The sequence below is a fragment of the Phytophthora cinnamomi genome, assembly GCF_018691715.1.
Source record: "Phytophthora cinnamomi strain GKB4 chromosome Unknown Contig21, whole genome shotgun sequence".
Classification (NCBI taxonomy): Eukaryota; Oomycota; class Peronosporomycetes; order Peronosporales; family Peronosporaceae; genus Phytophthora; species Phytophthora cinnamomi.
The window spans coordinates 463812-476044 of record NW_027150954.1 but is presented as its reverse complement, the minus strand read 5'-3'; the positions used below and the strand labels follow the sequence as shown (position 1 = coordinate 476044).

General features: G+C 53.2%; 1 protein-coding gene across 1 annotated transcript; it reads right to left on the bottom strand.

Annotated features, from left to right (window-relative positions):
- Positions 1-1906: 1906 nt before the first annotated feature.
- On the bottom strand, positions 1907-2377 carry IUM83_03513 (uncharacterized protein; the record flags this gene model as incomplete). Its single annotated transcript, XM_067927518.1, has 1 exon — positions 1907-2377. The coding sequence occupies one exon, from the start codon at positions 2375-2377 to the stop codon at positions 1907-1909; it is 471 nt and encodes a 156-aa protein (XP_067795285.1).
- Positions 2378-12233: the final 9856 nt, after the last annotated feature.

Below are 12233 nucleotides of genomic sequence, written 5' to 3'. Positions count from 1 at the left end.
GCAAGGGTGATTGCAGCTTCAAGAGTACTCGGGTACTCTCGGAAGAGATAGGTCTTCACGGGCCCATCTCTAAGTCCCTTCATGAACATGACGACCTTAGTCGCCTCGTCAATTGGATTGGTCACGATATTTGAGACCAAGTATCGTGCGCGCTGCGCGTAAGCATGAACGTCATGCTTACCCTGCTGAAGGTCGAGGAACTCCGCCCTCGACCGGAACTCGTTTTGTGGGGGCTCAAACGCTTGTCTGAGCTCCTCTTTGAACACTTCGTACGTGCTGAAGCACGTAGGATCGGAGAGTCGGCGTCCATACGCCCAACTCCTTGCGCGTCCGCCAAGGCAGGACATGGCGAACGCGACCTTCGACAGCGGGTCGACGATGTGTCGAGCCGCTATGGCTGTGTCGAGCTCGACAAGCCATCGGAGGAGAGACTCACCCTCTCTTCCCACGTAATTGCTTACGCTCAACTTTAATGGTTGAGCACGCGGTGTCGTCCCTGACGACGCCGTCACTGAGGAAGCAGCATCACGCTGCTCCTTCATGATGAATCCTAGAGCAACACCATGTTGCTCCGTCGGCGATAGCGTACGCAGCATCGTAGCTATCACCGCTTCTCCAATGACTGCTGACAGTCGTTGGAGGGCTTCCCACTCTGGGTCAGACAGGTGGGGGCAGTCAGCGCGTGCAACATGTGTTGCAGGCGTATTGGAGCTCTCCATGGGCACCTCCGTGCTCATGTGGTTCTCGGCTCCGCGTTCGTACACCTCGTACGAACGTCAAGCGGTCGGTCGTACCAACAAGTGCTACCAGGTGTAGTGGGTCTAACTTGACTCACTATTTTTGCTTACACGTTGCGCTACGTGTATGAGGAAGCGTAAGTACTTAGTAATTACTTAGGTTAATTGTATTTGAATACACAATATAAGTTAAATAAGATAGGATTCCAAGTGACTTAGATTAGGTAAAATGAGAACTGTATTGTTTGTGAATTGATCTTCCTCCTAAATCTGCTAAAAACTGTTTATCATCTATGAAAGGGGTTGACAGCGGCTGGCTGTCAGAGCTCCGCTGATATGCATGTCTCTGATTGGTAGAAAGATGCTGCTTTCTACCAATAGGATCTTGGGGTAGGTGAGGACCACTCATTGTGGTGGCCCACTTCAATGTATGCATTGGTGTGACTTACACCAAGGTGAGGAAGTATCTAAAACTTTTAACAGATATCCTATCTGTTAAAATCACAAGTGGCTTGTAGCCGCTTGTGCGTGTAACCCCGTTACAATGTATCCAGCCTCGTCCGGCGTTCACAACCCGTGCTCTAGCGCCAAGTTCCTTAGATTAGTCTCAACTTAATGCACGTCCTGCACTAAATCTTGTCTGAGAGTCGAACGGCGACCGCCGCTCGGTGCTCTCCTACGAAGCCCCACACTACCGACTACCTACGGAACGGCGCCCTTCTCCTAAGCTACTCGCTTGAACCTCTCCCCCTTCGGGGCGCATCTCCCGTCTCGTGGCCTCTCGGCCTCATATCCTTCGCCTCGATGTCGCCTCACCGCGACGCCATTTTCTTTGCCGTCCATGCTGGACATGTCGTCTCCTCTTGCATCTTCCAGCCACCGCTGGCTTCAACCCTCGATATTTTCCTACCTCGCGCCTGTGGCGCGAGTCCCGCTGACTTGCATTCGCCCCCGTCCTTACTCTCACACTCGTGTCCCGATCCCCGTGGTGTGTACCACACTACTGAGTACGGCCGTCACCGGCTGTTCGTCGAGCACTCCGCACCGCCTGCTGCTCGACGAGTGAAGGCCCGCCCAACTACACAGTACAGTCAGACCTGTTTATATGAGGCCCCGTTGGTGGCCATCTACACCAATGACTCATATAAAATGGATTCAGTTTAAAAAAATTATGTGGTGCACGTAAAGAAATCGCGCATAATTCGCTGCTGCTTTACCTTCACCGTAGTCTCCCGAACCAAAGCGGTCACGGTCTGTAAAGCTCTTCGTTCTCTATCAGTCTGCTCTCCGCATTGAAGCAGAAATGCAGACAGCTCCATGCAGTGTCTCAGAGCGATGGCAGGTTGAATTGTGGGTTCCTGGTCCTCCTCCTCCTCCTCCTGCTCGTCCTGCGAATCTGCATCACTTCCTGCTGCTTCGTCCACTATCACATCTGACTCGTGCGCAGGCACGTCCTCGTCCACTGCCAGATACTCACTAGGCAGGTTGCGCAGTCGGGCAAGTGTGGCACGCCTGACCCGGGCCTTGAACGTCGCGTAGATCCACTCAGCGAGCATGGGGTTGTTCATGCCAGGATTCTGCTTGAGCTTTAGGTGCACTTGGAGCTTTTGTTCTAGCGTCAGACAGGTGCGAGGAGACATTGCGAGGGAAGGTGGCTTGCGTTGGGCGTTGGGCGTTGAGCAGTGGGGGCTTTGAAGAGTGTGTGGCCGTGAACAGTGTGAATCAAATAAACAGGTTAGACCTAATTTAGTCCTCCAAAATGTGACTCATATACCTTGTATACATATAAACAGCGGTTATACAAAAACTAAGTAAAATATTTGGTAGCAACAAAGCTTGCATCAAATAAATGGCAAGGCTCAAATAGGGAGGATCATATAAACAGGTTTGACTGTAATACAGTGTCAGTTCAAGCAGTGCTCTCTCGGAGTGTGACTGGTAAACAAGTGAAGGCGACCTTCCCATTTACTATTGCAATGCAGTTCTGCTTTAGCCCCTAGTAGTATTACTGTACTAGATCTGATTAGGGCAGTGGAAGCAACTAAACTACTTATTTCCTGTTATTAGAGAAGAGATGAGAGCAGTACTACAGCAAGAACCTATTGTTATTGTGCTTTTCTGTCGTTTTGCCTCTGCTTGGGAGGTAGTTACGCAAGCAATTGCCCATCTCAAAGGATGTACCTAATTTATCAGTCTCTCTGCTAAAACCGGCCCTAATTGTCGGCGCTCTGGTTGGCTAATATTATCGACTGGACAACGGGTGGTCTTCACTTGCAGACTCGCCGGCTCAAGACGAAGCTCGTAGGATCAAGCCAGCATCACCTCGCGACCCAAGCGCTGCACGGCACGTACACGCCAAACCAGCGTAGCTTATCAGCAGAGTCCCGCTCGCGGGGGTGGAGGTTCGATTCCTCCCGTTGGTATATCTCGGTGTGCGTGCGTGTGGCGTATGGTGAAGCTGGGGCCAACTGCCAATGTAACGGGGTTACGCGCACAAGTGGCTACAAGCCACTTGTGAATTTAACAGATAGGATATCTGTCAAAAGTTTTAGATACTTCCTCACCTTGGTGTAAGTCACACCAATGCATACATTGAAGTGGGCCATCACAATGAGTGGTCCTCACCTACCCCAAGATCCTATTGGTAGAAAGCAGCATCTTTCTACCAATCAGAGACATGCATATTAGCGGAGCTCTGACAGCCAGCCGCTGTCAACCCCTTTCATAGATGATAAACAGTTTTTTAGCAGATTTAGGAGGAAGATCAATTCACAAACAATACAGTTCTCATTTTACCTAATCTAAGTCACTTGGAATCCTATCTTATTTAACTTATATTGTGTATTCAAATACAATTAACCTAAGTAATTACTAAGTACTTACGCTTCCTCATACACGTAGCGCAACGTGTAAGCAAAAATAGTGAGTCAAGTTAGACCCACTACACCTGGTAGCACTTGTTGGTACGACCGACCGCTTGACGTTCGTACGAGGTGTACGAACGCGGAGCCGAGAACCACATGAGCACGGAGGTGCCCATGGAGAGCTCCAATACGCCTGCAACACATGTTGCACGCGCTGACTGCCCCCACCTGTCTGACCCAGAGTGGGAAGCCCTCCAACGACTGTCAGCAGTCATTGGAGAAGCGGTGATAGCTACGATGCTGCGTACGCTATCGCCGACGGAGCAACATGGTGTTGCTCTAGGATTCATCATGAAGGAGCAGCGTGATGCTGCTTCCTCAGTGACGGCGTCGTCAGGGACGACACCGCGTGCTCAACCATTAAAGTTGAGCGTAAGCAATTACGTAGGAAGAGAGGGTGAGTCTCTCCTCCGATGGCTTGTCGAGCTCGACACAGCCATGGCGGCTCGACGTATCGTCGACCCGTTGTCGAAGGTTGCGTTCGCCATGTCATGGCTTGGCGGACGAGCGAGGCGTTGGGCGTACGGACGCCGACTCTCCGATCCTACGTGCTTCAGCACGTACGAAGTGTTCAAAGAGGAGCTCAAACAAGCGTTTGAGCCCCCACAAAACGAGTTCCGGTCGAGGGCGGAGTTCCTCGACCTTCAGCAGGGCAAGCATGACGTTCATGCTTACGCGCAGCGCGCACGATACTTGGTCTCAAATATCGTGACCAATCCAATTGACGAGGCGACTAAGGTCGTCATGTTCATGAAGGGACTTAGAGATGGGCCCGTGAAGACCTATCTCTTCCGAGAGTACCCGAGTACTCTCGAAGCTGCAATCACCCTTGCCATGCAAGAAGAGTTTAGCCTGCGGCAAGCTAAACTCCATGTAAACGTACCGAGGCCGCAACCGCGCCCGGTAGCGAGGACGGGAGGTCCGGAACCAATGGACCTCTCGAACGCAACAACTGCTGGTTACCAGCAGCAGGGAGGCAACGTGCGATGCTTCCGTTGCGGAAGGATCGGTCACTTTGCACGGGAGTGCACAGCTCCCATGCCCCCTGGAGGTGGCCGTCGTGGCGATGCTAGGCATCGCCGCGGACCAACAAAAAACGCGAACATCCAGTAGGCGCGGGCGCCCTACTGGTAATGCAGTCGCGCGTGCCGATATCGGGCACGCGACACTGAGGACTGCAGTCCCCAGTGAGACCAGCTCTCACTGTAAGAAACAAGATGACAGGCCGAACCTAGTCATCTTGAAGGTTTACGCGAAGAGAGCGAGTGACTCTCTTCGAGCTTTGGTAGATTCAGGCGCGTCGAACAACTTTGTTCGACTACGAAGCCTGCCGAGACTTGACTTCGAGGAGGTAACTGTACCTCGAAGCCTTCTGAGGTACGACTGGCAACAGGTGCCATCGTGAAGACTGAGAAGCGCGTCGTGAACGTGCGCTTCTCGTACAAACAACGAGTGTTTGTCGAACACTTTATCGTCCTGGACCTGGACGATAAGTTCGACGTGGTAATGGGCATACCGTGGCTTGCACGCATGATCCGGTGATAGACTGGAAGAAGCGCACGCTCGTGCGCTTCGGCCGCGACTACGGAACAGAGAGCGATGGCCCTGTTACCGCAGCGAACGCACCAGCAGGTGCGCGCGGCTCACCAGTCGAGACAGCGATTAATGCTGCTGTCCCGGAGTGCTCAAGAAGTGCGCGAGGGCGCGCACAGTGAGACCCACGTCGGCAATGCTGCCGACGTCGGAAGAAAAAGATGTGCTGGTTCCGGGAACCAACACCCACGTTCAAGTACGCATGGGACAGTCCCTGACCCGAAGAGGTCAGGTCGACAACGGCGCGTCGACTCCGTGAGCCGACGCACCCTCGGTCATGAGGGGCTCCGCCAATGAATGGCGTCGAGGCGACGAAGGCGTGTCAACTCCGGGAGTTGACGCTGAAAACAGTGCGGACGGTTGCAAACGTACCGCACTGACGCAATTTGCATGCTGTCGTGCAGCCGGGCTGCACGACGAAGCACCATGCGATCAAGCCGGGCTTGATATCGCGCGCCCGCAGACAGGGTCTGCCGGCGAACAACTGTCCACGGCCGGGCCTGGACCAGAAGAACAACTGTGCGGACCCGGGCTCCGTACAACAAGAAGACGGCGCAAGCGGAAAACGCTGCGCAAGTCTCGGTCCGGGACCGAGACGCCACGAGAGCAGTCTGCTGGGCAGACTAAGGCGGTGACGCCGGATGTCGAGACGCTAAGCGTCTTGACGCGCACCGATACTGGATTCCAGTATTGTGAGATAGAACTCGCTAATCCTCCGACGTTGGCGTCGGAGTTGACTTCGCTTCCAGCCATGAGTTGGAAGCGCTTCACACGCGACTTGCACGATGGACGCATCGAGCAGGTCTGCGTTCTTTCGAACAGCGAAAGAACGGAGAGCGAGAGTGAAGAGCTGAGACAGCTCTTCATGGGAAGTACCACTGAGAGTGAAGACACTTTCAGTGCGAAGATGAAGCGAGGGCGCTTCGAGGAACAAGGCTGGGACTCGCTGAAGTCGAGTCCCTATTACGAATTACTGAGGGAGTACAAAGACGTACTCCCGGAAGAGATTCCTGCGGAGCTTCCGCAGGATAAGGGCATACAGCACGAGATTGATCTCGTGCCGGGCACGAAGTATTGTGTTACGCGGCAGTGGCCACTGCCGCGAGAACAAGTAAAAGCAATCGACGACTTCTTTGAAAGTCGTCGTAAAGCAGGACAAGTGCGGGAATCAAAGTCCCCGCACAGTGCTCCGACGTTCTGTGTCAAAAAGCCACAGGGCGGATGGCGCATCGTTCATGCCTACAACAAGCTGAACGATGCGACGGTACCGGCGCAGACGCCGATACCGCGAAAAGATGTTATCATCGATTCGATGGCAGGGAGCACCGTTTACAGTGCTCTCGACTTGCGAGACGGATTCTATCAGACCCTAATGCGTGAGAGCGATATCCCTCTCACGGCAGTGAGCACGCCAAGCGGCATGCTCTGGGAATGGCTAGTAATGCCACAGGGGCTTAGTAACGCCCCTGAGACTTTCAACAGGTGCGTAACGCACTTGTTGTGCTCGGTGCGCGATTTCGCACCGAGCTACTTCGATGATGTGTTCATCCACAGCCGGGCTGTGGACGGGAAGACCGACGTAGAGATGCACCGGGTGCATCTCCGGAAGCTACTTGAGCTTATGCGAAAGCATAAGCTCTACGCGAACCTGAAGAAGTGTATCTTCAGGGCGAGCGAGATACCCGTCCTCGGGTGTCTCGTAGGGAAAAATGGTATTCGCCCTGACCCGGAAAAGGTCAGAGTGATAAATGAATGGCCAACGCCTTCAAGTGTCAAGGAACTGAGGCAGTTCCTTGGCTTGGCCACGTACTTGTGCAAGTACGTGGAGGATTACGCGGGCAAGATCCGCCCGCTGTCACAGCTTCTTAAGAAGGAAGCTGTGTGGAATTGGATAACCGATTGCCAAAAGGCATTCGATGCAGTCAAGCAGGGCTTGACTGAGGCACCGATCTTGGCCGTGGCTGACCAAGATCGTCCATTCCACGTCGTATGCGACGCATCCGATTTCGCGATCGGATGTGCGTTGATGCAGCACGACCACGAGGGTCGTGATCGTGTCGTCTACTACCAATCGCGTCAGCTGAAGCCAGCTGAGCGCAACTATTGAATGTGGTGGCCGACGCGTTATCACGTCGGCCGGACTACGCAGAAACTGCTGACGTCAATGCCATTGACGTCATGCGATCAAGCACACCCACGTCGTCTCTGTTGGACAACGTGAAGGCCGCGTACGCGCACGACGCGGACGCGAAGCTCTTGCTGGCCTATGGCACAGCGCCTTCTGACAAGTCCCGTCAGAAGCTGCCAATGCACCTTCGAGCGCGTGCACACCGCTTTCGAGTGCACGACGGATTACAGCTTTACAATGCAGCCGACGACAACGCGGATCGCGTTGTCGTGCCGAATGACCATGACCTGCGACTCAGGATCAGTACGAATATCATGATGCCCCGACTGCGGGACATCTCGGACGTGAGAAGACATACGTCCTTCTCACGCGCGACTTCTACTGACACCACCAGTATAAGTAGGTGCGCAAGTACATCCGTGCTTGCGAGGTATGCCAACGTGTGAAGCCTGCGCCGTTTGCACAGGCTCCATTGCAATCACTACCGACTCCGTCGGAGTGTTGGAAGTCCATGTCATTGGACTTTGTTGAGTCTGGGGCTCGACGGCCTGGCGCCGGTGCTGTGCCAGCCCCGCGGAATGCTAGGTGCGGTCCGGAAACGGACTGGGCTTCCCGGGATGGGTACGCAAGCACCGGGCCAGACATAATAAGATTAGGTATATTTAGTTTAAGTATACGAAGGCAAGTGTCGATGTAGTCTACGGTACTACGCTAATGGCTGGTATGGAGCCATTAGGGTTAGGGAGACTGCCTCCTCTCTTTTGATACAGAGGCCGGATTTGTGCGATGAGGAACGGAAGCAGCGGATCGGAAGCGAGGACGGTGTCCTCACTTCCGCTTTTGCTTCGGACTGAGCACGTCTGATAGATAGCATTAGGATAGCGGTAAAGTGGCTAATAAAGACAATTGGCAAACAAGACAAAAGCGTTCTTTCACTTTAACAGACTTCATCATTGGTCTTCCCCCGGACAGCGGAGGGAATACCGGTGTTGTGGTCTTCGTCGACCGCTTCAGCAAGATGGTACATCTTGCTGCGGTGCCGGCAGAGGTGACCGCGAAGCAGACGTCCCGTCTGTTCGTCGACATGGTGTTCAAACACCATGGCATGCCGACCGACATCGTGTCGGACAGAGACCCGCGCTTCACAGCGCACCTGTGGCAAGAAGTGTTTACACTTCTTGGGAGCCAGCTTTCCATGTCGCCTGCGGATCATCCGCAGACGGACGGTCAAACCGAGCGCGTGAATCGCGTGCTCGTCGACATTTTGAAGAGCTACGCTCACTCGTTCCAATACTGGAGCGAGTGCTTATCGATGGCAGAGTTTGCCATCAATAACTCAGTGCATGCCTCGACAGGGCATACACCGTTCTACGTGAATGCCATGCGGCATCCACGTCTACCGAGTTTACTCGGAGTGATGGCTTCCACTTTAAGTGGGGGAGGATCTACGACTGCAATACAGCAGCCGCAGAAAACCGCCGACACTTGCACAGTGTCAGCTGCAACAATGGACAAACCACATGAGTCTGCGCAGGGCGCAGACTCCTCCACCACCAACAAGGACAACGATCACGGGTCTGCGCAGGGCGCAGACACTGCAAAGAACCACGCAGAGGCCGGGCCTCTAGCGGAGAGCGAGTTGAATGACTTCAGCTCGGATGCAATCAGTTTCATCACCAAAAGACAAGCCGTAATTCGGTTTGTCCAAGACACAATAGCAGCTTCTGTTGATCAACAGAAGCTGAACGCAGACAATGCGGGCAGAGGCAGCACAAATGAACTCAAAGTTAGTTCATTGGTTTGTTAGCAACTCAAAGCCTGCCTAAACATGTAGTTTCGGATTTCGGAGCAAGCAAGTTTGCTCCGCGCTTCATCGGGCCGTTCACTGTGTTGGCACGACACGGCAACGCTTACACGCTAAACATACCGTCTAGCATGCGCCTCCATCCGACCTTGTACGTCGGACGGCTGAAGCCATACCTGCAGCACGAGCCATCTAGTTCGGCTGACCCGATGCCGAGGCAGAAGCCTCGGCAGAAGCGGGAGCCTTGGCCTCGGCGACGAGCAGCCTCTCCTCCAGCGCGCGGATGGGCTGGAGCAACCACTTCGTCTGGGTCCCCAACTCGACCTGGATATTCGAGGCGGTCTACGAGACCGCCGCAACTTGGGCCTTCATGTTCGCCAGCTCCTGCTTCAGGACGGCGAACTCAGCGCCCTGCAGACGCTCCACGGCGGTCACTCGGTCATGGAGAGACGTGTACTGATCAGCCCGGGGCTGATCATACCCGGGGCGTGTTGCCACCCCCGCCACCGCCGATCCGTGACGCCCGCGGCTCAACCCGCTGGGTTGTTGAGCGGATTGTTGACCATAGTATCCCGAAAACGAACCCTCAAGGGGCTCGTTTTCGTATTCGTTGGAGAGGATTTCCTCCCCATCGAGATACATGGGAGCCGCGGAACGTCTTGCTGGAGGACGTTCCGGAAATGGTGAGGGCGTACGAAGAGCAGTACGCGCTGGCGCAGCGGAAGTAACACGAGCGCTGCGATCATCGCTAGCGCCCGAACCCTCACGTGCTAAGAACTTAGCACGGAGATCTTTGAGACTCTCGGGCACACGGAACGACGTGTACCCGTTCAGGTCGCGGTCGCTCAAGCGGACCGCGCCTGGGAAGCACTTCGTGCACTGAAAGCCCTCGGGCACAGCGCACGGCACATTAGCCTCATCCGCAGCAACGTGGAGTTGCTCCAACTTTCCACGCTTCGAGTACGTCTCGAAGCGATCACGCGCTTGCTTAATCCGATCACGGTAAGCGCTCGGCTTCTTGTTGAAGTTCTTAACAAAAGCATTCCAACTTTGACAAAGTGCCTGCCACTCGGGCACTTTGCTGCGAGAAGATGTCTTCTTGCTTTGAAACCATCGAGGATCATGGAAGAGTCCGATGTAATAATCGCGCTTTTGATGCGTTTCCGCATCAAAGTGCAGCTCGGCAGCCACAGCGGCACCTCATTCGGAGGTACCGAGTTCCCATACCGGTCCGAGATCTCGGACGCGGACGGCATCCACGGATCGCGCGCTCCGCCTGCAGCGCGCGGAGAGCCTTGAGCTTTGGAATCACGCGCTGCAACAGCAGCGCGCGGAGTACTGAGAGCCCCAGCGGAAGCGAGTGGGGTATCACTCTCAGTTCGCGAACGTCTAACCTTAAGGGGGGATGGTGTAACGGGGTTACACGCACAAGTGGCTACAAGCCACTTGTGAATTAAACAGATAGGATATCTGTTAAAAGTTTTAGATACCTGCTCACCTTGTTGTAAGACACACCAATGGATACATTGAAGTGGGCCACCACAATGAGTGGTCCACACATACCCAAAGATCCTATTGGTAGAAAGCAGCATCTTGCTACCAATCAGAGACATGCATATCAGCGGGGCTCTGACAGCCAGCCGCTGTCAACCCCTTTCATAGATGATAAACAGTTTTTAGCAGATTTAGGAGGAAGATCAATTTACAAACAATACAGTTCTCATTTTACCTAATCTAAGTCACTTGGAATCCTATCTTATTTAACTTATATTGTGTATTCAAATATAATTAACCTAAGTATTTACTAAGTACTTACGCTTCCTCATACACGCCGCGCAACGTGTAAGTAAAAGTAATGAGTCAAGTTAGACCCACTACAGCCAAAGCTAGAAGACAAGCCAGCTGCGACGGCAAGAAGGCGAAGACGGTTAGCAGTACCACGACGGCAAGAAGACGAATGCGATTAGCAGTGCTACGACGTGATGGTAGACAGACCGCGCAGGTACTGTAGGCATTGTGTCTGTGTGGCACATCTATCTAACAGCACTTCATGCGTACTACAGCTTTGTGGCGTTGGAGCACAAGCGCAGCTCAGCGGCCAAGGATGAACGTGTGTGTATGCTGTGCAGCAGGTTCATGGCGGCTACGTATTTGCGGTGCGTTAGACATTTAGGAACCCGCAATAAAAAATAAAGTCAAGTGCCTTACCTTCCATCTTTTGACGTCTCGTCAATAAAAACTAGTTGATCTGGGCCGCTGTAAAAGGGCAGAAGCCTCCCAACGTACTCTCGGCGCTCTCTCGGAACGCTTTCTCGAGCCCTCTTTGTTAGAACCTTCCTCGTCAAATTTAGGTCGAATCGAAGCGCGCGACATATAGTTGAGTCCGAAACGTTCATTGTGTCCTTGTAGATAGCTCGAAGCTTGTACCGTAGCTCCTCAAAGTAGAAGCAGGAGTGGTTTGCTACGTATTGGCGCACGAATGCGCACACCTCACTTGGCCTGCGCGAAGTCTTGGCACGTGGCTGGTTCTTTAAAACGTTTCCGGTAGCGCAAAAGCTTGTATACCAGCGACTTAAACTACGAACAGATACTCCTAAAACACTAGCTACAGTTGCGTTGTCAACAGAGTACACATACATTAGCACGATGCCCCTCCAACGCAAGTCTATCGAGTAGGTCATTCTAAACTCTGCTCCAGTTGCTAAGTGCTCGATGGCTGGGTAAATCTCAGCCATTCGGACTTTTTCAAGTCGGAGGTACCTTCGTAGGAATTTGGTTGGTACGATCTGATTGGATAAAAATGTAACCACAATGAATAAATTGCTGTTGCGCACACCATAAAAATGCTTTAGAAACCTAACCATCTGTGCGAAGGAGGCACTTTTTGAAGCCCGATTTGCCAAAAGGGCTGAAAGGCACAATACATGTTGTGCAGTCAGTAAAATTAAGCACGGTTTTGTGTGTATAACATTAAATAGTGTGCTTTACACATCTTTAAAAATTGAAGCGCAATCACTGTCGCGACATGACGGACAACTGCCAAGAGC